At 35.8% G+C, this 25,746-nt stretch overlaps 1 protein-coding gene across 6 annotated transcripts in view; it reads right to left on the reverse strand.

Annotated features, from left to right (window-relative positions):
• Window positions 1-25,746, reverse strand: part of MBNL3 (muscleblind like splicing regulator 3) — a 119,939-nt gene that overhangs the window by 73,611 nt on the left and 20,582 nt on the right. For all 6 annotated transcript variants that reach the window (XM_045538598.1, XM_045538602.1, XM_045538603.1 and 3 more), the window contains exon 2: window positions 6,087-6,983. In XM_045538598.1, the coding sequence (XP_045394554.1) occupies window positions 6,087-6,263 (177 nt within the window). In that variant the 5' untranslated portion in view covers window positions 6,264-6,983. The remainder of the gene's footprint in view (window positions 1-6,086; window positions 6,984-25,746) is intronic.

Here is a 25,746-nt window from a genome sequence, read left to right on the forward strand (position 1 = left end):
GAGTTTCTATGAGTAATGGAATTACTAGTTTGGTTTGTAAAAACACCTTTGTCTCTACATTCCAGTTTTCTAGAAAGAATATATTTTTTTTTACTGTCTGGTCAGAAAAATAGCCATAATGACTACAGCATTTTCTAAACGGCTGTGAATGGGAGGAGATCAGGCAGTATCTGGATTTTTTTTTTGTGACCTAGAAAGAACAGGAAGTTGATAGGAAGGATAATGAAGGGGAGGGTGGCTCTGCAGGTGCAGCAAAGGGGAGTAGGGGAGTGAGTGAGTGGGAGAGGGAGGTCTGGAGAAGGCAGCAAGTAAAATGAGGTTTGTTTTGGAGGGTATAAATCATGTTTTATTTTTAGTAGCTTATAAATCAAATAACTAATTTATTTTTAGTGGGAAGTCATTTCTCTATGTGTTAATCCTCTGAACAATAATTTTTACAAAGTGTAGAATATGTTTTCTTAAACTGTGTATGCTTTTTTAAAACTTCTTTTGCATTTTCCTTTCCTTTCATAAAGATGCATAGCTTTCAAATCAGCCAGAAATGTTATCTATTGTAAAAATAGAAGCAAAAATTTGTTTCTCAATGCAGGAGGCTTGTACGTGAGAGGCGGCCAAGGGCACCAACTCTAGCACAGAGGCCACCCTGCAGGAGCATGTGACAGGAACACACATGTCATTCATCTTCCAGGGCTCCCCACTCTGCGGTGTTCTGTCTTTCCTGTGGCCTGTTCCTGCTGTTTTCTCTATCATGCTCTTGGTCCATTTCACCTCGCTCTCCTTCTTGATTAACCGTAATTATAGAAGTGCATTGCCCATCACGTCTAAGATGGAAACTTGTTCACCTGTAATATCTAGGATATTGGAATGTCCCTTATGATCAATGGCATATTTTAGGGGACGATGATTAAATGTGAAAGATATTTATCAATTTTTACAAAAAAAAAAAAAACCTGGTCATTTTACAGCAGAGAAACCCAGCATACACCACCTTAACCAGGTGATTAAGGTTAACATAGTAAATGATAAGATATATCAACATCACAGACCTTCAGATATGATGTACATCATTTCTCTGGTTTTCTTGCCCAAAACACATGATCTCAGTGTAATTGTGAGAAAACATTTGACAAACCCAAAGTAAGAAGCATTTACAGAATAACTGAGCAGTACTTATCCAGAGTGCCATGGTCACTGAAGACAAGGAAAAACTGAGAAACTGTCACAGATTGGAAGGGACTAAGGAGACGTGAGGAATAAATGTCATGTGGGATCCTGGATTGGATCCTGGGACAGAAAAAAGGACATTAGGGAGAAAACTGGTGCCCTTTCAATAAAGTCTCTAGTTAAGAGTCTTGTACCAGTGATAGTTTCCTGGTTTTGATAACTGTGCTATGTATGGTATGTAAGTTGTTGACATTAGGAGAATCCGGGTAAAGAGTATACAGGAACTCCCTATACTATCTTTTTAACTTTTCTGTAAGTCTGCAATTACTTCAAAATAAAAAGTTTAAAAGCCTCATTAAAAGATGAGGCTGAGCTATAAATTATAGTTGTGTGAGTGCTAATTATGATTCCATTTTTCTTTCAAAAGAGGTATTTGTAATGTCCAAAATAGCATTAACTTTTACCAGTCAAGGATTCTTCCCTTTTAAGGTCAGTATCAAGGAAGATAGAGATCCTCAAATAAAATGTTATTTTCCTTGATGCTGAGGATGACAGGGGCTACCTAGGTGTCTTTATAGTGCAGGCAGACCTCTCTGATGGAGCTTACAAATGGTGCTAAATCTTGCATAATCCTGTAACCCTTGAGATTATGTTGCTAGGAGTCTACCTTCTGGTAAACTTTCCCTTAGCAAACAGGGATGAGTAAATATTCTGTCCAAAATAGGCAAATTTTAAACTAGTGAAAATTGCTGTGACTAGTGGTGTCAGCACATAATATACTGGTAACTCGGGCCAAATTTGACCTGATTAATTCACACCCATATGCTTATACAACAGGTTTCCCTTGTCAAAATATTACTATTCTTGCGATGATATGTGATGTCTGAAGACATAGTATGTGATTGTTTTATGTTCATTCCTCACCCAGTTCCCATTTTTTAAGAATGTGTATGGGTTGGCATAACTATTCTCTGACTGTATCTGCTGCTATGGCCTTTACCAGGAAATTCTTGCTACAAAAGTATCCAAAGTGGTGAATGAAGTGGGCAGATGTGATGGGTGTTGATCTGTCAATGAAATAATGACAACATTTATATTCTTCCTGGATAACAAGTGGCTGATACCATATTACTTCAAGTATGTAAGAGAAGGTTCAAGACATCACGATATTGCTAAAGTAGAATAATTTGTTTATGAAAACAATCACAAACATTAATTTAGTTTTTAAAATGATGACCCTTTGTTAAATCCAAGGAGCATTCACTAAAATACCAACCTAATGGCAAACAGTAATATCAAGAAATTAGCATAGAATGGATTAAGCAGTATTTTGAAGAGAACTTTTGAAACAAATTGTGCCAAGCAGACACGGCAATTGAGTCAAAAACAGCTGCATGCCAACAAAACAGAAGACTCTTCTGTTTAGCTGGAAATTAATCTATGGGCTGCACTCTCTAGATTCCTCTCTGAATATGGTGCAACCTTCATCACGGAACAGTCAACATTCATGGAGTGATGGGCACAGTACTTCAGCACAATACACAATCAGCCATCCAGCTTGTCCTTATTTTCATAACATTCCCCTATTATGAGGTTATTATAGGACATTGTATCTACTGTACCTATTAGGAAGGCAAAGAATCATCATCTGATAGAGTATCTAGTGCTAAAAGAATCCTACAAAAGTTTTTTTAAAAACCAAAAAGCAAAAGCCGCAGCCCCAAACTCATCATGTGATTGCTTTAGTTTTTTAACCATTCGTGAAAGAAGAAACAGTACACGGATGAATTTCAATGGTGTTTCAATTATACAAACTCAAGAGGGATAGCAAATGCTGCAGTAATCACTGAGGTATGTTATTTGTATATTATAGGTATGATAGCAGTACAATCCACTTAGGTCAATTACCTTCAACTTAATGTAGCTTTCATACATATCATGGATAAAATAATACAAAAGAGAACTACAAACCCTTCATGCAGACATGGAACTCTGAAGAATGTGCTATCTAACTGGCAAGTTAAATAATTGTTTAAAAAGTTTTGTATGTTTGAAATATTAAGGTTTTCATTAAAATTTGAGAATGTAAGGATTATGTAAATCATTTTTATCCTGTGTGACTGGTCATCAAAATATTAACATATTGCAAAAATTATTTTAAAAACACTGGATACAGTGAGTAAACAGCTTGTTTGAATAATTAAGTGGTTTATTAATATTCATTGCCCATTATCTAGTTTGTCTCTGAATTAAATATTTCCCAAGCTTTAAAGTGGTAGTGCAGTATGCATTTTGTAAACAAGCACCTTCCATATTATCTTCTTCAAAAGGTTTAGTTTATGGCACTCATTTGCCTTTAAATGGCAGCACTGACCTGAAGTGTATCAATGATTAAAAAGGTCACACATCTTCCACATTCTAGGATGCCTGGAAAGACAGAATTTACAAAGCCTGCAAGGAACTCTACATCACAGAGTAAACCATAAAAACAGTGATATTTAGCTTTAAGAACTAATATCACACTTGTGGCAACTGGATTTGGGCATGTCCATTCGGAACATGAGTTTGTAGTTTTAAATATTAAACCCTAACTAAATAGAACCTTTTTGAAGAACTCCTACAACAAACATTTAGTTAATAAGAAAAAGATAACCTTTCACTTAAGTCATCTTTTTTTTTTTTCAGACAGGGTCTCACTCTGTCCCTTAGGCTAGAGTGCAGTGGCATCAACATAGTTCACAGCAACCTCAAACTCCTGGGTTTAAGTGATCCTCCTGCCTCAGCCTCCCAAGTAGCTGGGACTTTGGGTGCATGCCCCCACGCCCACCTAATTTTTAAAATTTTTTTTAGAGACGAGGGTCTTGCTATGTTGCTTAGGCTGGTCTTGAACTACTGGCCTCAAGCAATCCTCCCCAAGTGTTAGGATTACAGGCATGAGCCACTGCACCCAGTCTCAGTTCACTTTTATAGTGACACGTGGTTTTTCATTTGTGTTATCTCATTGGAATCTCCACAGTAATCATGGAAGTTAAGAAGAGAAGTTCCATCTTAAGTTCCATCTATTAGAGATGAAGTAACTCAAGGTTTGTGAGATGCCACCTGAGGTCAGATACAGTAGTGAGGCTGGGACTGTACCCCAGATCTCCTGAAACAACATATGCAAAGTGCCTAGTGCAATTCCTGACCCTCTTTGTGGACTAGATGAAAGATGCTTCCTTTTTTCCCCTGACTAGCTCAGTGCTCTTTTCCATTTCAAGGCATTGCCCAGTCCTTTAGCAGCAGATTTAAATAATACACACACAAAAAACTGTTAATGAAGTTTGAATGATACCAAAATGAAGAAAACAAAATAAGCCTGTTAGTGGTAATATCTGCTGCAAATAAAAGCAGCTTAGAGATATTCAATGGTATGAATTACCTTTAACTTTACAATAATAAGTTTCCATTCTTGAACTGGAATGGTCTGCAACAAAAACTAGTAACCACGAAATAAGTAACAGTAACTCCTTAAGTGGTACAAATTGAGCATCCCTAATCTTAACATCCGAAATCTGAAATACTTCAAAATCCAAAACTTTTTGAGTGCCAACATGATGTCACATGGGTGGCTGAGATAGTGACAACTTGCTTTCTGATGGTTCAATGTACACAACTTTGTTTCATGCACAAAATTATTAAAATATTGTATAAAATTACCTTTAGGCTATGTGTAAAAGGTGTATATAAAACAAATGAATGTCATGTTTAAACTGGGGTCCCACCATTACATATATACACGTTCCCAAATCCTGAAAAATCCAAAGTCCAAAACACTTTCGGTCCCAAGCATTTCAGATAAGGGATACTCAACCTGTACATCACTCAAGACAGTGTTTCCTGAAGAAACTATCACATCAAGGAATACATCTCCATTAGCCAGTGCGGCCATAAATAAAAATGTTAATGAGGTGAAATTGGTCATGATGAGGGTAAAACAACTATCAAGAAATTGAAAAGCTTAATTCATTTTGACATATTTTCAAAAAGAATCTCAAATGCATTATAGCAAATCTTACTAATTAAATCAGAAATGCATTATCATTTTTTGCTTCTATGATTTAATTTGTATATCTTTATTTTTAATTTAAGGATAACGATGAATAAAACATAAAAATCACTGCATTTTCTTGTTCTGCAATCATATATGTCCTATTCTACATAATACCTCATCTGCCCTCGTATTTTGTTTATACTCTAGTACATAATATTCAGGTTTGATGACCCTGACAACAGGATTTTCCTTACAAAATGTACTCATAAATCCGAAATTGGTCTATCAGCTATTTAGGACGAAAATTAAGTGAACTTAGTTTTGTAGCAATATGTTTAAGTTAAAGGTTGAAGATATACTCTAAGAAGCTTCAAAATGCCATCATCTTCCCTCTGGATGGTGAAATTTTCACCTTTTACTCTCTCAATCTGACTTGATTTATCCTCTGAAAGCTGACTCATCCCTTTCAAGTGCCTTTTGATAGTGTGGATAATAAGCTATAATTCAGTACATGGCTCCTCTGGGTTATATGAGGATTATGATCACTGTAGTTTAAATCTAAATCATATACAAAAAAAGTAAACTATAGCAAAGCCTGCAAAATCCCCGACCCCTAGAAAAATTCCTGAACTTTTATTTTTTAAGTGTTATCTGTGTTGATAAGTGGGCTTTGGTGGAGTGAGCTTTAGACTTGACTTAGTTTTACAAACACAAAGTCTTAAGAGCTACTGTCTTTAAGACATCCTGTTTTGAGGACATTCTGTCTTAAGAAAAACAAGCAAAATTTACCGCTTTCATGCTATCATTAATGTTACTCATTTCAAAGCACATCATATTTCCAAAAACACAGAAATCAACACATTTCAATTATGTGCATTCAGATAGCACTCACCTTTAGAGAATCAAAACAGGCCACCACACGACCATTTTCCACATGGCAAACTCTTGGTGGATGGGCAAACTTGCAATCTGCATCAGCTCGAGAGCAAGTTCCTCTCTGAAATTCTCTACAGACTTCTAAAGTCAGCCACTTGGTATCGCGAATCAGGGCAACATTGACAGCCGTCATATTGAAAGCAAAATTAAAATCAAGTACACCCTCTTTAGGACAATATTACTGCCGATTGCTAAAGGCTTAAAAATGAATTCAAGCTAAATGTGAAGAGGTAACAGCTTGCTTTGGTGAAATGTCTATTTGTTAGTATTTAGGTCTTCATTTAAGTCAAATCTGGTCTAGTCAAGCAAAAAGCCAATCATAAAATAAAAATTGTATCGGAATAAGTAAAAATCAGATTAGAGACCAACTCCTAAGAAGGCAACTGTAAAGGTTAAAATATTGAATGTTTTATTGTGTTCCTTTGCTGATTTTACTTCCAATAACTGGCAGACTTTCAAAAGAACTCTGTGCTCTCCAGTTGATGTTTTCAATTATTCTTGCAAAAAGCATATGCTGCTGGCTGCCCTTCAATTTGTGGAATGGTCTCAGATCAGGGGGCGGGGGAGAAAGGTTTTTCTCCCTATTTCTTAGCTTTAAAAAATAAGATTAGGAAGGATATTAGAACCCCAAAAATTTTTTTGATGCAAAATCAAGGGGAGGGAAAATGACTAAGAAAACCGAGAATCACAGAAAAAAAGAAACGGACAAGTTGCTGACAGTGAACTACAAGCACACCAGGTCTGGGGAGGGAGAGGGTGGGGAACGGTATGGGCAGGGAGAGAGGTTTATAAAGAGACAGCTCTAGAGGAGAATCCAAGCAGCAGAGTTTTCAGAAAAGGCAATTTTCAGAACCTGCAAGAAAAAAATAAATAACATTAGCTAAAATAATACAATGCTTCCGTTTCAAACTCTAGATTTGGAAAAGAAATAACCATATCCTATTCAAAACAGGAAGCATCTAGATACTGACAGTGCAACATAGTACAGTCAGCTATTGTCAATAAGAAGGGCACTTCCCAGTGTAAAACTGTGCACAGTTAAAGGAAGCAACTGCTTAGATTTACTGTTGTAGTACAAGACTGGGCAACAACCTCATATGAGGCAGGGTGGAGGATGGAAATGTAAAATGTGCTTCAGATAAAGAAATAAATCCTTTGAAAATATACTGGATTTTTTCTGTGTAGGCTCTCTTAGTCTCTATGAAAGGAAACTGGAACAACTCAGAAGAAGGTTTCAGCATATACAAATAAATGAGACGGAAAGCATTGTTCAGTGGTACATTAAATACCATACAGCTTTAAGGTTTGCAGTTTAACTCAGTGTCAACCAGCAACAATTTTGAGCAACTCAGTTGAAAAGATACATGAAAGCTAAATTTGCTGGCATTATGCCACGAACACACAAAAAAGAAACAAACAAAAAGTACACTAAAGCAAAAGTAAGCTCGGAGAATTAGAAAAATCAGCTAATTGTTAACTTCGACAAAAGGTAGAATTAAAGTTCTTGAAAAAAATTTCACTTAAATTTCTGAACAATATTCTCAATAACTTTACAAAATCTGAATTTTCTATTTGTATTTTCCATATTCAAGATGAAATTCAATATCACCTGATTTTTCAGATACAATTGAGAAATTAAGTATCTAGAAAATTCAGGCAAACTTATCTATTCAAGAACAAAACATGTTGTTCTCTGAGTCATTCTTTGTGAAAGTTTTTCTAACATGTATTATATGTAGCTTTGCCTTCTTAAAAAATATTAACAAAACTTGGCCTGATTAAAGACTTGGGGTCATTAATGTATTGGGAAGTATTATAGCTGTCTTCCTTCAGTTGCAGACTGTTCATTGTCACTTCCATCACTTCTCTTACTGCCACGATATCTGCCACGTGAATTTTCCAGTTTGCTTCTGGAAAACCTAATAGCCAATCATGAATGCTGAATAAAAGTTAGTTACTGAATGAGGAGCCTCAGGGACAAGATGAAAGACTTTCCTGCAGAAGTTCTATAACTGCTCTTACTGCTTTGGGGCCCTTTCTCATTAAGATATATGCAGGACCAAGTTCTAGAGGGTTAAGGTTGTTAGGCAAATGATCTCCAGAAAAAAAATTTTTAAATAGCCTGATAGGGGAAATGCAAATCAAAAGCACAATCCGATGACCACTTCACACCCACCAGGAAAACTATAATAAAACAGACAAAAAAACCTGGAGAAATTGGGAGCCTCATACATTGTGGGTAGGAACGCAAGATAGTACAACTGTGGCAAACGGTCTGACAGTTCCTCAAAATCTTAGAGTTATCATATAAACTGATACTCCCATGTCTCAGTATGTACCCAAAATAATTGAGAACAGGTGTTTAAACAAATCCTTGTACAGGAAGGTTCATAGCAGCACTATTCACAATAGCCAAAAGGTGGAAACAATCCAAGTGTCCATCAGCAGATGAATGGATAAAGAAAATGTGGTACATCCACACAGTGGAATACTGCCTCACCATTAAAAGGAACGTAGTACTCTACAGCATGATGGGCCTTGAAAACATTATGCTAAGTAAAAGAAGCCAGACACAAAATGCCACGTAGTGTATGATTTCATTTATATGAAATATCCAGAACATTTCATTTATATGAAATATCCACAGAGACAGAAAGTAGACTAGTGGCTGCCAGGGGCTAGGAGGAGGGGAAAATGGGGAGTGACTGCTTAATGGGTAGGGGGTCTCCTTTGGGGGTGATTAAAACGTTCTGGAATTTGGTTGAACAATTTTTTAACATACCATAACCCATTCACTGAATTGTACACTTTAAATGGATGAATTGGACAGTATGTGAATTACATCTCAGTAAAGCTGTTAGAATTTTTTAAAAAGTCTAAAGACACATGACAAATGAAACAAAAGCCTGATGAGTAATGAGATTAGCTATCCCAAGATTTCTGAAATTCTCCTTAAACACCGATTCTTCTCAGTAGTGTTACTAAGTCGAATTTCAAGAGTAAATTAGTTCCCATACTGTAACTGACTTATTGTATTATGGAAATACTCTGAAAGAGTATGTTCTGGGACTTTGTAAATTTATATTCAAAGAATTCCAATTTACCTACAACTAAATTATATAGGCTGCCTGAACACATTTGAAAGAAAAATAACAAAAAAAAGGAATACACACACACACACATATATGTTGAAAATCTGCTCAAAACATAAACAGTGAGGGTCTGGAGAAAGATTTTTTTCTCCAGAGATCCATCAAGTATGGAAACAGATAATAAATAATAAATTTGAATTTTAAACTTCTACACATGAAAAATGCAAACAGTAATTGGTCTCTGGCCATGCATTTTATGTAAGATCAGGGATGGGGAGAAAAGGAATTTTTTTTCTTTTTTTTTTTTTCCTGGCCTCTAACCTCTGATGGAACCCTGGCCAATTCCTTAAAGCAGTTCTAGCCAGCACATGCCTTCCTTCATACTGGAACTATTTTGGGGGCTGGCTCAGAAGAACCTAGGTGTGACAACTCAAGGAAGCTGGTGTGAGGCTGGAGAGAAATTCTCTTGTACAGCTCTGCTCATCTATGTAAAAAAGACAGGGAGAGGTGCCAGTTTTCCCTGTATTCTGAAGATCACGTTTGCTTGGGGGATAATACAGTTTTATCTTTACTACCTTAGACTTGAGTAACAGGAATCTAGTTTTGCCTTTTATGATTTATAGTCCTCTAATGTAGAACATGAAAAGTTACCGTTTCTTAGTGCATTTGTACTTTATTGTACTTGCCGTTTACAAGTGCTTGTATTTCATTGATCTCTGAATCTCTCAAAAATACTCTAAAGCATGAGTGATAACCCAAAAATGCTGATGATTGAAATGAAGCTCACAGAGGTTAAATTACTTATTTGAAGTTACAAGGCCTAAAGTGGAGAGCCATGACTCCAGGCAAGATCTTCTCACTCCAAATTGCATGCATAGATCCCAGCAGAGAAATGTCATAGACATCATTTCTTATCTCCCTCGGGAATCTTAAATGAGGAAAACCAGTCATTTTGGTAGAGTACTTATGAGTCTTTCTCAAAATTACATTCATGCCTGATGTATCACCATTTTCGTAATCTCCCTGAGTTGCTGCGCCAACATTGATCCAGCATCTACTATGTGCCAGCCACTGTTCTGGATACTGAACAAGACTGATAAGGTCTCTGCTCTCGTGGAACTTCCTATGCTCATTTAGAGAAGTAACCTAGGACACAGAGAAGTGGAATGATTATTAGAGTCTAGCTATCTGACTTCAACACAAGCCTCTAATTCACCATGAATGGTACACCAAGCACTACAGCTTAAGAATACACTTAAACACACATTATTGCATAGAAATAAGTCATAGAGAGGAATACCTGGGAATTACTCACACTAGGTCTTATTGCTCTCCAGATTCCTCTTGGAGAGGGTACTACTGTTCTCATCTTACAGATGGGGAAATGGAGGTAGAGAAAGGTTAAGTAATTTAACTTGCATAACTCCATGTAGCTAGTAGATGATCAAACCATAGTTCAAACTCAGGCAGTCTGATTTGAGAGCCCTCCCCCCAACACTGTGACAATACTGTGTTGCTCTTATGGTACATATCACATTTTTCCTCATTCTTGCTGATTGGGCCCCTTTACTCTTCTCCCTTACTGGACTGTAAAGTCCTTGAGAGTAGAGATCGTGTCTTACTCAGCTTTGCTGGCTCTATCTTGTCATCAGAGGTTAGAATGTTACAGCATTCCCCAGGATTTTTATTTGGAAAGCTATAAAGATTAGATGGTGATTTAACATTAACCCTTATGTTGTATGATGCTAGAAAGCAGTTTGGTCAACTGAGTACCCTCTGTGCTGGCTGAGCTTTGGCTACCTCTGTCAGTTTGGAATCAACCGGACCTATAAAATCAAGTATTTTCTCACAGTTCTAGCCTTCAAACTGAATGGGTAATACCTGGGATTCTTCATATATAGTACATTCGATCTCCATAAAGAATGATCTATTCCTGCTCATTTGATAGCAGTAAGGTCTTATAAAAATATGGAATACCCAAGTGACTACTGTCTATAGCTTTGGACAGTAGGTTAATCATTGGCATGTTTTTGCCCAACAACGGGTGTGATGAAACTGAACTGGTGGTGGGAGTGGGGTTGGGGGAGATTTCACTCTGAGCCATAGGAAGAAACCTTCCCTAAGTATTCTTCCTTGAAAATGAAATGATTTTGGTTTCTAACTGATGCTCATTTATAAGAATCTTAGATAAGACACAATGTAAGGAAAATACAAACACTTTTGTTTTAAAATTACATACACACTAGATTCACTATTAAGTGTATCCTTTGAAAAAAAAGTACTGTAGAGTCTATGTTTTTTAAGGATTCATTTATTTTATGGTGAAAGTTCTCTTGAAGGTAAAACAAAAGAAGAAAGAAACATTTTCTATTGATCTAATGGAAATAGTAACTTATTCCAGAGTGGCAAGGCCACAGCCAGCAGCTACTTTTGCCCCACTTTTCCTATCCTTTCCTTATCTCCTCCTTTCTTTTGCCTTCCTTCCACAAGCCAGCACATAATATAGAAACACTGCCAATACCTGGTCCAGATCACAAAGATATTATTTGACACCTAAACCAATCACTGAAGAGGGCTTCCTTTAAATGCATTTATCAACTGTCTGAATGAAAAATGAAAACAATGTTTTCTTTCTTTCCATTTTAAGTTTTCCTTACATCTGCATTACCTCTGGATTTCTTGTGGCCATTTATTTTGGCTCTACAAATATATGACACACCTGCTGTACACTGCTTGAATTGGCAGGACTTAAAGTTTTCAAATTTGCTTCAAGTTCTATTTCCCTCATGTGTTTTGGTTAGTGGTCCACCACCACACGTTCTTTAAGGCACATGAGAGGTGCTCAGCACTGCAGATGGAAATCATGATTTCATATAGAAAACCGAGTCTTCTGTCCAGAAAAAAAAATGGTCATAAAATAAGGATATTTTGCCTATGTGCAGAACTTTTGCATTACGGTTCTTTTAAGCTTCATTGCATTTTTTCACAATACTCCTGCGATAATAAATTTCATATACCTTTTTCAAAAATCAGGTAAGTTATTCTGTTTCATAAAGCCAAAAAATGCAATTTTGATATTTAAAGTTAATCCAATTTAATATGAAACAACTAAAACCCTTGATTCTAAACATAGTTGTTATTAAATAACTCTAGTTTAAGAGCTTGCTTATGTACATACGACAGAAATCTCAGTGCCATTAAAAGGACTTCTTTCACCAAAAAGTGGATTTAAACTTAAAGACAACAAGAACACATTCAGCAATTCCAGTCCTATAACGCTCAAGCGTTTGAGAGGAGTGAAATACAAAATGAGTTCCAAGACCGATTGCATTTATTACATGCAGAGTGATTTTGCTGATGAGTCATTCAACAAGTATTTATTGGGCATCTAATATGATCCAGGTCCTAATCTAGGTTTTGGGGAAACAAAGGTGAACAAGACAAAATCCCTGTCCTTAGACTCATACATTCAAGTGGGTGGCAGCAGGTGAGGATGGGAAGGAGGAGCAGAAAATAAACAAAGAAACATATCCACTGTTCATTTTATCCATTCCACAAATATTTATTATTATCAAGGCAAGTGAGGCCTTTAAAAAGGCTCATGTGGGAAAATATCAATCAATCAACAAACATATATTGTACAACAACTATTAGCACAGACCTGTGTCACGTACTTCTTGGAAATCAGAAGAACTTTGAGCCACTGCCTCTGCACTCAAAAAGCCCTTGATTTAGTTGGGGAGGTAAGAACAACATATATGAAATAAAAGCAAACAGTGCAGACAGCTAAGAACAAAAGTCAGTAATGTTAATAACAAATGTGATGAAAGTTCTAAGAAGAGAATGTCAGTAAGGCCCAGAGTTGTCAAGGGAGTTTTCAAGGAGGAGAAAGCAGAACTGGGCCTTAAAGAATGAGACTAGTTGAGGGCAGAGAGGTAGAGAGCATTCCTGGAAAGAAGAATGGCATGAATGAGGACTGGAAGATCAGACTGGTTGCCAGGCAGGCGTAGGATAGTGAACATACGTACGATGGCAGGTTTCCACTGGGGAAGAGAAATAAAGTGTGGGAGGTTTCTGAAGAACCTGGAAAGCAACCCAAGGAATGTGTATCTGTTATAGAAATAAGAGCCTCTTTCAAAGACTTTAAGCAGAGTAGAAACTTAGTGACCATGGGTGTAGAATGTTAACAATGATCTGCCCTTGGAAAATTGTTTTGTTTAAGGAGCCCACAACACACAATCAGAGTAAAGTTCATGCATCCAACATAGTCTGGAAGAACAAAAGATGAATGAGAAGTGGGTAAAGGTCAGAATGTTTCTCTCCACTTCACAGGCTCTGTGAGGCCTGGCAAGCCAGGCAGTGATTCAAATCCAGCCAGCATAAAAAGTAGGTTGAGAAACAAACTGAAAAGTGCAGCTTCTTGTTTGCATTTTGCTAACTACTCATTTACCAATGACCCTAGTTATTAAGGACACACAACCGCATTCCTATTTTCTGAACTGACTCAAATGCCTTTCAATCTTAATCTCTATAATAGAAATTCCTTTTAAAAATGCAGTCTAAATTTCAACTAGGATTTTTTTTTTTCGGTTAGATTTTACTAGAGAATAAATAAGCTCATGCCAGGAGCTAAATTTCGACAGTAACTTTTTGGCTATAATGGAATCCTGTAAATTCCTGCTCTAGGGCTTTAAACCAACACTCCAGTGGTTCAAAGTGTTCACTGAATTTAATCGAATTTTAGGGGCCAATGTTCTCACTGATAAGATGTGGTTGAATATTCACTGTTCACCACCACCACCCCAAACCAACACAAACACACACTGTAAAATAATGATCAAAGGCTATCACTAAATGTTTATTGTTCCTTTAAATACTTCAAAACAGTCCAGGTTGCTCTCTAGTCAAACATGTGAGTCACGTAAGGATGACTCTTTGTCAGGGAGGTGAATAAAGGTAGCATCTATGTAATTTAATGATGCCTCACTGTACCTAATAGGCACCCAGTGAAGGCTTCCTTACCTGAATTCATCGTTGGCATTATAGCCAATAAATTCAGATTTTCAGTCTCGATACTAAACAACCACTCCTTATTAGGAGCACTTATAAAACTAGTGAAAGGACAGAGAAAAAAAGCTTTGTGGTGAAAATGTTGGGAGAGTCCCCAATATGCCCTGATTTCAAAGACTAATGCCAAATCTTCTAGTAGACTTGAAGGGAGTTTTTTTGGGAAAGGGGATTTTCGAGGAAAGTGTATACAAGAGCTCTAACCCTTTATGTTTGAAGTTACTGTGTCTAGAGGCATTATTTCACATTCATATCACACACGATTGAAATATATATCTACAAACCAATTGCCTAGAGTTCATTGGAAAGCTGGCTGCTGTAGTAAAAAGTTAAGAATGAAGTGAAAGCATAGACAGGACAGAATCCTAAGAGTTCTACATTTCCCAGTCTTCACACGGGCCTGAGAATGTCCTTCTTTACAGGTTTCTAAAATAAGAATTTCATTTTTCTCTTGATATCCCAGAGTGATTTATGCTGAACTGGAAATTACAAGTCTTTATAGAAAAATTTAGAGGAATTGTAAAATAGGCTGATTTTTAAACATCTTTTAACTGAATTTTGGACTAGTAGTCAATGCCCTTGTTAACACTAAAGAAGAGTATGTAACTATGATACAGTCATTATAAAGTCATCTTCCTGGCCCAGATAGCATAGTTCTCTCCTATCTTCCAAGGTCAATCTGAATAAATCTCAAGGGAAAGATTACAACACTCTCAAAGCAAAGGGGAGCTGAAAAGAAGATTGGTTTAATTACACCATGAGATTGGAAAGCACCACCTTAACTTTGTAATTTAATATTCATCTTTGGTAGGAATAATTCTATGAAATATATCAACTTCAACTCTGGTTTGCCTCAGTAAATGAGGAAATAACCTCTATGCTTACTTTTGTAAGGCATGCAATTTAAATCCAGATTTGGGGTATTAAAAAAGGGGTATGGACAATCAAGTACAGATCAAATATGAGAATACACCAGATAACTCTAAATGAGCTCACAACAGAGTTATTAAAGCCAGTAGGAGACAAAGTAACCTATTGATTACTTCAACCTTGAACAGAGGCCCAGAAAAGTTCATCTACTTGGCTAAAATGCCTGAAACTTTTAGTGTACACAGACGAGTTCATGCTCTAATTTCATCATATCTGTTATCTTTGCAATCTGTGATCAGAATGAGTAGGCAGATTCCCAAAAGTTTAACCCAATTGTCCTGGTTCATTTAGTTTCTTTCATTGATAGTTCATATCCATGTTGGAGCTTAATTCCTAGCTAGGGAGGCATTTTCATACTACTGAAAACCAGAAAGGCACCCTCTTCAGCTTTAAATCCCTGGGGAAAGGCAATCCCTTCCTTCTGAGGTTATAAGGACGTATTGACCTCTGTGGGTCTGTGGCTTCCATTAATTTCAATCCAACTGCCTTGACATCCTCTTTCAGTTTCAGAGACCAACATCTTCTTTGCACACGTGGTTTTGTCTCAACTGCCTCTCTACTGTAGGTTGTCCAAACTTTGGACTCTGCTTTTCTGTCATGCTCTACCCGATCCTCTCTCCTTTCTAAAACCTGTTAGAACCAGACTCAATTTACCTATTTATAACCATCTGACCCTCCTGGCCATGGTCTACTGCCAGCCAAAACTTGTATGATTTGGCACATATCTTCTGTTAAACAAATGTTTGGTTTTGTCCTCTCTTTTTTTCTGTTTCTACCTCTGAGAGTCCATTTTTCCTGCTATCCTCCGGTCAGGATAAATAGGCTCCATATAAAATATTCTCTATATTAATTTCTAATAAACTGGGATACTAGGAATTTTATTAATAATTTCAAAAGTGAGTTTAGGGTTCACAAAATAATAGCCAGAACACAATAAGGGGGATAAATTTGCTTTGCTCAGTACATTGTATGATGTATTCTAAAACTAGTATCTTGGCTATTAACTAAGGTGTTTCTAGGTGTTAATAATAGCTAACATTTATGGAGCTCTTATTCTGTGCCAGACACTGTGCTAGGTATTTTATATTCATCATCTCATTCAATCATTCCCAGCACCCTATGAAGTAGATACTACTAAGGAGCAATGTTAAAGTCTAATTTAAAACAAAATCTATCTCTCGCAAATTTCAGTTCTAGACTTGTCACCAAATAGTTGTGAGTTTTTCAACGTTTAAAGTTCTCAGAAATCATAATAGAGTCATGAACACTAATAAAATATTTCCAACTTCTCAATTTTCTTCCCAGCTTCCTACAATTACAATACAAAAGCTTACTACTCCCTATCAATGGAAGCCAGAGGATCCTGAATTGCTTAAAATTAAAATTTGGAGGGGTATATCTTCTCATGGATATCTAGCAAATAAGTCAGAAGATGCTTCACACATTGAGTTTAAAATCACTATTCAAAAGAACATGTGGTCCAGAAATCTGGCATCCAGCTGGCAGAAGAGAAGCTTAAAAGCCTTTGGGCATAGTAGATCCCGTCTCCAATAATACAATTTTTTTTTACCAAAAACAAAATGGCTATCCAAATCAAAGTGAAAATTTTGAACCAAGACTTAGAAATTATGAAAAAAACTATGAAGCTATAATACTATGACAAGGATGCCAGTACCTTCAAAAATTCAACTCTCTTTGTTGCTAATTTATTAGCTTACTATATCAAAATCTGGAGTATACAAGTCATAAAGAGAAGGCAAAATAAAAGAGATTTCACCATAAGAGGGTTTCAAGACAAGGTCTGAGTAAGAGTCTTCGAAGAAAGCAGGAATTTGAAAATAAAACTCAAGGGAAATGCTGAAGTCAAACCAACAAGGAAGTCTGTACTCCAAGGTAAGTAACAACATATATAGAAAGTAAGAAGATGGCTATAGATTAAGAATCATCTTAAAAAATCAACTCAGCTTAATTGGGCAGGCAAAAAAGGAGATAGAAGAGGAGGAGGAGGAGTCATGGCTTAAACAGTAAGTTAAAGAGAGCATTTGCATTTACACTGCAGTGAAGGAAATGTCCATTAAATCCTATACTGTAGTTACCATGTTGCATTAATCAATTTAAAACTGTGTGTATGTACATTATAGAGGTGATGAGAAAATTAAGGTTAACATTATATCATCTGTATCACCAAGTACTGAATGATTTAAATGATTAAATTTGACAGCCATATAATTCAACACATACACAAAGGGGAACAAATGCCTTGATTCTACTTAAAATAACAGTATAATCTCACAAAAGATCATAAAAGGTCTCAGCAAATACAAACTTCTTCAACTCACACTGACATAAAGCTAAGTTTAAATTCCCATGGTCCTAATATGGATGGTATTATCAATTACATGTACTACTAAACATTTGTTCCACTGAAAATACTCAAGCCTCAAGCAATAAAGCAGTTTTAACTTTAGTAATCACTGAAATGACACAACTCAGGTTTTAAGGTTTGTCAAAAGTCAAATAAAACCCATTCAGCAAGGGATAAGAATTTTGAGAATTCTAGAGTTGGAAGTAATCCTGAAAGACGAAGTCTAGCTCATTACCTTCACGCAGGTAAATGAAGGTCTCTAAACTATTCAGGTTTGATGGCTTATATACAATTATTGAATACATATCAATAGTAGTTATCTATAATATTTGATAAATTTATTCACTAAGCAAATATTTATTAAGGACTAACTCAGGGCCACATAACTAGATGACAAGGGAACAAACATGGAAAAGCCACAGCCCCTCATGTTTACATTTCAATTCCAAATTTCAAACAGATTTCCAAAAAAAAAAAAAATCTTAGTGGATAAATGACATGATTTTAGGAATCCTGATGTTATATACCCTTCATTTTTAAAAAAACTTCTGTTTAGGCTCACAAGGTTACTAAAAAATCGGCCAAAGCATAATATCATTAGAAACCTGGCTCAGTCCATTTTCTGTTGCTATAACAGACTACCTGAGACCAGGTGATTTATAAAAATAGAGGTTTAATTTGGCTAATGGTTCTGGAAGTTGGAAAGTCCAAAATTTGGGGGCCCTTATGGTAACCACCTTGTGCTGCAGCTCATGTGCTTCAGCTCATGGCAGGAAGCTGAAGGGCGAGTGGGTACATGCAAAAGAGAGGGCACATGTTATACCTGCTTTATAACAACTTGTCTCTTATGAGAACTAACCCAGTCTCATGGGAACTGTATTAATCCATTCATGAGAATGGAGCCCCATGACCTAAATAACTCATAAAGTCCCCATGACCTCTCAATACCATTACAATGGCAATTAAATTTCAGCATGAGTTTTAGTGGGGACAAACTACATCCAAACCATAACAGAACCTATCTATGCCTTGACCATATCCTCAGGCATCTCCCCATTATCTCTTGAGCTGCAATTCTGTCTCTCCAACAAACATCCATGTGTCTTTCCTATGCATAAACTCTGCCTCTCTCTAAAGGAAGGTTTCCAAAGCCTTCATTGCTGGAATATTTTCCACCTGATACATCTGCTTCCTCACCCCCTCTTCCATATACTACAATATGCCTTCCATCTCCATCATTTAATTAAAAATGCCCTAGATTCAATGACTGCATTCAAGAACAATACTAATTTGAATTAAATATTACCTACCCCAGCGCAGTACTTGGCACAACTAGATTCTCAATAAATACTAGCTGAGTTGAATATTATACAAATAATAAAGGTGGTATGCATCCTGTAGTAGTTACTCATTAAACAAAACTTCAAATTGTCAGTTATATACAGGTAAGAGTCTGTATATTTACACAAACTAATTTTCCTTCATTTCTTTTCCAAATATGTATTAAGCACAATATAAGGCATCAGACATGGTTCCTGTTCTCATGAACTTTAATAGTCTGACAAACTATAATTTCCATGCCACACACTTAATAAACCTGATTACAGCAAGAAGAGGATAACATTTAAATTTGTTTTTAAAAATATATTTTAAGGTCTTAGAGAATTATGGAATGTGCTTCCTTAGAAAGGTAGAAATCCTACTTGTTCCTCTAGCACTAACTTCTCAATTTCACCAAGCAAAAGGGATCAATGGGTGCTCAAAACACCGTTCAAACAGACTTCTCCACCATGAGCCCATTGTATGATAGTTGTGTATCTATTTCTGTGAAACCCTTCATTGCAGGACCTAGCCTGGTGCCTGACACTTAATAGGCTCTCAGTCTACTTTTTTTTTTTTATTTTGCAGATGAGGAAACAAACTAAAGCCCAGAAAAGTGAAGAAAGTTTGCTGTTGTATAACATATAGAATAAACTTTAGAATCACAAAGACCTGAATTCAAATCTTAGTCACAAAATTTAATCTCAGTATCTGGATTTCCTAGCAGGAATAAATCATATGTCAGATGTGCAAGCACCTGGGGTGAGGCAGGCACTCAATAAACCCAAGATCCCAGTTAATGACATCTAACTGCTATTAGACATGGTTGGTGGCTTGTTGGAAATTTAAAGAAATTGAAAAAAGGGGCAAGTTATGATATTTCGTTGGTGTTTTAGGTTCAATTTTAGCCAAAGTAAACATTTAAATCAATTCTGTGTGGGAGAGTGCAAAGGACCTAGATGGAAAAAAGTAAACAGCTGCCCTCGGGACAGAAAACAGAGCTGATGTAACAGCATCCTTAGAGACTAGAGTAAAACTTACCTAGATATTAGCAACATCAGTTAATTAAATAGGCAAAAGTTTTATATAATCAAAAGAAAGGTATAATGCTTCAAGGTGGTACAAATATAATAAACAAAAGCAGTACTTTTCCAGATCTTTGGGCAGTACCTTTTCCAGATCTTTTAAAAGGAAGATTAATTTTAAAATAAGTAAATAAAGTCTCAGGAAAAAATGGAAACTTTAAACAACTGAGTACTTATTTATGAGAACAAAAGAGTGTAAAAATTAAATGTCCTTGATTTTTTTAAACCTATAAAAGATATCCCAGCATAGTGTAGTGGTTAATAACAGGCTTCTGGAGCCAGAAGGCCTTGTTTTAATTCTGCCTTGTACTTACTAACTGAAAGACCTTGGGCAAATTACCTAAACAATCTGTACTTCAGTTTCCTCATCTATAAAATAGTGTCAATAATAGTATCTGTCTCATAGGACTGTTTTGTAGATTCAAATGAGTTAATATTTATGAAGCACTTAGAACACTGTCTGGCACAAAGTAAACACTAAGTGCTTCTGAAATAAATCACCTGAACTCATCTTGTTCAATATGGAAATAGAAATCTGACACACCTCATCTATTATTTTACAATGACTAATTTTTTTTAAAAAATGATCTCCTATGTATTTACTCTGAAGCCATCAAGTTCCTTATATAAATACTTACAGAATGAGAAACTCTGGAGCTGAACAAAGATGAACAAGAAAAATAAAGGCAAGTGATTCACTTGTTTTCTGTTTTTCTAGAAAGATCTATATAGGCAAACTCTATAGAGAGACACATTTTAGCTCAACACAGTGAAGGGCCTTCTCATAGCTTGAGCTCTCCGACAGTACCTTGAACTGCTTAATTAGGTGGTGCACTCCTCTTCACTGGGTTTCTGCCACATTGAATGGGAAGTTGGACTAGAACCCTCAAAATCATCACACAAGGCTAAGATACCGTGAGTCAATAAGTTATTATTATAGTATCAGAGAGGAAGTGCGTTGCTAACTTGTATGCTAAGTGCATAGCACTGCATTTGGTTTTTGGGTGATACAAAATGCATACAAGGCAATCTCTTCCCTTAATGAATTTATAATCTAGTTGTAGAGATAATCTCATACTCCCAAACTATTAGAGGCAGCATATGATTAAGTTTTGAATCACACCTGCTTTATACAACAAGCTTCTAGAAATATAAAATGAAAAGCTGTGCCTTTTTAGAATACGCTCTGTTATCCAAAGGCAATATTTCTTGTAAATCACAATGATTGTACATATGTGAACAAGAGAAATAACCACTGCAGGGTTCCTGCTATTTTTTTAACATAAATGGGAATATGTTATGTCTACCAAGATCTCCCAAATGCAAATCACTATATTGATAGCAGCAGATTCAGAAAATGCAGGAAATAAAAGTAAAAATAATGAACCTACATATTTCTATTATACATAAGAATCTGTGCACTTTTTTTTGGTAGTTGAGTTGTTCAGTCAGGAACACAAGCAGATCTGAAGCTAAGATGCATTCCACCACATTTTTGCTTTAATACAAAGGCCTGAGTCGCAGACCCACAGTGTGTGCAGTGATGATCTACAGGCCAACTCCCTCATTTTTCAGAGAAGACAACAAGCCTACAGAGAAAAAACGACAAGGTCACAGTTACAAAGAGAGTAGTGACAGAGCCAGCAAAAGAGCTCAGTTCTGATAACCAGAGTTGAATACTTTGTTCCATACTTTGGAGAAAGTTTTAATCTCAATTTCTTTCCCAATCTCAATCTCTGTCCCTCTTCCCCTTCCTCCCCTCTCCTCTTTCTCTTCACAGTTAAACTCTTAATTTTCATGGCATGAAAATACATATGATCATAAGAACTGAAGCCACTATGTCTCTTCTTAAAAATCATTCTATTTATTTGAATGGGAAGTTGAAATAAATGCTTTCAAAAGTTCAGAAGAAATAGAGTAATGGTCTCCTTTTGCAAAGCAGACTATAAAACTGCTGGGAACCTGCTAGGAAAGTTAATAGATAATCTTCACTACTTAATGCAAACTAGTTTTTATACCAACCCAAGCATCAAAGTCCAAAAGAAAGCAGAAGTTAGAACAAGTGACAGAAGCTGGCAGCTAGCCAGTGGAAGAGAGAACACTAGGATTTTTCAGAGACCAAGGAAAGACAAAGCTACATGTCTTTGTGTGTATATTATATTGCTATAAACCAGTGTTTGTGTGGGGTAGTAAGTGCACCTGTGGTGTCTGAGTGTGTTGTTGGGTGAGGGGGTGGGATCTTATGTCTGCTGGCTAAAAGGGAGCTAAACCTACTGAGACATTGTACTGAATACATGACACAGCTCTTCCCTAAATAAAAAGTGCCAGGGACTAACACTTCACCTGAAACCTAAAGAAATCAGACTTTAGTCATAAGGTCAATTAGAACTAGTAGCAAAACAATTAACTAGGGCAGTAGAAGAGAAAGCTATAAGCAAAAAGCCTACAGGAAGCTGTCTGTATACAGGCAAATGACCCAGAGCTTCTGAATGCACAAAGAATTTGAGTAAAAGGAAGAGAAAAGTTCTTAAAAGAAAAACCAAAGCAAGCACATGAGGTAATTTATAATATTTAAAGTTTAGTGGGAGAAAGGTATTCATAACTGTGCACTTTCATTTATTTACATATTATTAAAAATTGTGAATCACTCTTTACAATTGGTAACTGACTGAATATTTATATTGACTATTTTGATAAAGAATTAATTTCCATAGGAAAAAACTAATTCAGTTGTGTACTATAAACCTATTCTTATTGTTATCCAAACATGGTAAGCCCATATGGTTACAATTTACAGTTAGGCACCATCTTGTGGCAGATAACAGAATTGCAAGCACAGTGGCTCACTGAAAATAAATAGCCCACATAAGGCCAACTTTGCAAACACAATTTAAGAAGAAATATGTATCCCATAAAATGTTAAAAAAATAACTAAAGCTATGCCTTTACAATGACTGCTTTTTCTCATTTTGTGGTATTAAAAGTATATACAGATTATTAAAACTGAATGAATTGCATAGCAATTCCTATCAATGCATAGGTTTAGAAATGAGTGGATTTCTCATTCATAATCAATCAAGCAAATATGATCTTTTTATGTACCAAAGTTAACAAAGCTTAAGGCATCACTGTACCTAGAAAAGGGATGGCAGCAATTTTTTTAAGGGGTAAGAGGAGAACAACATGGCATAATATTATGAACATAGAAAATGGATGGATGAGAAGACAGTTTCTTCAACAGTTTTACGAAAAGATAAAGCACACTATTGTCTGAAATCAGCAGACATATAAAATAGATTCAATTAATGAAAATACTGGATTTTTTAAAGCATGTTATTATAAACCACTTTTGATAGAAATCCTTTCAAAATACCAGTCTTCTTTTTTTTGTCTTAGTAAACAGCATATAGTAAACCTAATTAAATCTTTCTCTCATTACTAAAGAACTTGGGTATTTTTTTCTTATACTAAATTTCTGGTAAATTCATATTTTATTTTTCCTAATGATCAAATACAGATAAAATTCTTATTGACTGTTGGTTTCAGACAATTGGGCTTCACTTTGTTAATATTTCACTGTATTTGAGAAAATGTATCAGTAGCCCCCACTGAGAAGTAAAAATTATGATGCTACAATGTAAATGAATATATCTTATGGTATTAAACTAAAATCAAGAATATCTGCTCCTCACAATTGCAAAGGTTGATAAAATAACAGTAAAGAATGAAAGGACTTTTGATTTTCACATCTAAATGGGAACTCAGAAAGGAGACTTAAAATCCCCAAAAAACATTAATTCCATATGTCATTTCTTTACTAAGTTATTCATGTCAATAGAAAAATCAGGAAGACCATTAGTGATAAGTGGAATGGTTCCATATCAACTAAAGATGGAATCACAAAAAATGACCTATTGTATCCAAACATACTTGTCATGCTAAGCAGAGGTAAGAAGAGTATGTTTTAAGAACCATCTGATCCAACAGAAATGCCATTTTCTAAAAGCAGATAGAAGCTGAAACAATACATCATGATTAAAAGAGGAGGAAGTAAAAAAGTGATGGAGGAAAATGGGAACTAAAACAGACTTTTTAGTGCTGAGCATATAGTGAGTTTTCAAAAATATACACTAGCATAAATATGGGATTCTAATATGGAGCCTATCTTTTAGATGAAGGGGTGGGATCTTATGTCTGCTGGCTAAAAGGGAGCTAAACCTACTGAGACATTGTACTGAATACATGACACAGCTCTTCCCTAAATAAAAAGTGCCAGGGACTAACACTTCACCTGAAACCTAAAGAAACCAGACTTTAGTCATAAGGGCAATTAGAACTAGTATAATAGCAAAACAATTAACTAGGACAGTAAAAGAGAAAGCTATAAGCAAAAAGCTTACAGAAAGCTATATACAGGCAAATCACCCACAGCAAATGACCATCACACTGTTATTTTGTGTTGAGCATTTGCTAACGCACATCACACATTCAAATCCCTTGGCATTACATGTATAACGTGAAGGAATACACAAGAGGTTAGTTGGACTTAAGTCATTGAGCAAGAGAAAGAATTAGATTTTTCAGGAAGCCAACTAGGAGAAAACATAGTTTGGATTCCTAGGGCCAGATAGAGCCCTCCTTTAGTCTAAAATATGATTAAAAGGCATGCCAATAATTAGGAAATACGTAAAAACTGGTTATTGCTGCTTCTGTTTATTTATCTTAATAAAAGCTCTGGAGAGTTAGTCACTGAACACATGAAGATTTCTAGAGATAATTATAGTAGGTTATAAAGACTGTTGGAAAATTTCTAAATCCAGCAACTGCTTATATGTTTTATTTAATGGAACTTCTGATTAAAAATTACTAATGATCATACATATAAGAACTATAACTTATTTACTTATTGGTATTGAGGAAGCTTTCTTGGTGGGCACAAGATTAACATGTTTATATTTAATGACAAAAATAAAATTGTGATCTAAATACAATAATGAGACATTATTAACAATTTGGTCCATAAAGGTTAAAAGAGCAAAGTGAATCTCCCCTGGACCCACTAGGACTGAGCTGCACTTAGTATAGTGTCTTGTCCCAACATACTTGCAGTTTCTGTGCCAAACTGGCTTCATCACTTCTTAGTGCCATTTTTAACGTTTTTACCTGTGCTTAATCCTGAAAATGACTATATCATCACTGTACTGAAAATAATAAATATGAAAAATATCAAAAAATGAAAGGTTATCAATAACATCCACTATGGCAAAAACAGTAATCTCAATGTTAATTTATTATTATTCTAAATGACTTTGTATGTGTCAATTTTTTGGCCAAGTAGAAGCCGTAAATACTGCTAAAAACATTTTTCAACAAGAGAAGACTGAAAGTCACCACTAAATTTTGACCCCTAGACAGTATACTGGCCAATGATGCACTGGGTGACTAAAAATAATACCTGTGTAAATCACAAGGCTGGCAAACAGAATGGCACAGATGCAGTTAAGAAGTGTAAATCCAACCCTGTTGTATGCTTTATTTCTTGTGGATTTGTAACTATGCATCAACCATTCTAAAACCACCAATCTTCTGGCATGGAATAATGTGTGAGCTACAGAGATTTTTATCAAACTGATAGGAGACAGGCATGTGATTTATTGTAAAACTCCATGTCCATGTAAAAGGAGCAGAAAGGAATGTCAAACCTGGCCTCTCATTTCCAAGTACAGATGCCAGAGAACCTAGTTGGCTTTTGGTGCG

The sequence above is a fragment of the Lemur catta genome, chromosome X, assembly GCF_020740605.2.
Source record: "Lemur catta isolate mLemCat1 chromosome X, mLemCat1.pri, whole genome shotgun sequence".
Lineage (NCBI taxonomy): Eukaryota > Metazoa > Chordata > Mammalia > Primates > Lemuridae > Lemur > Lemur catta.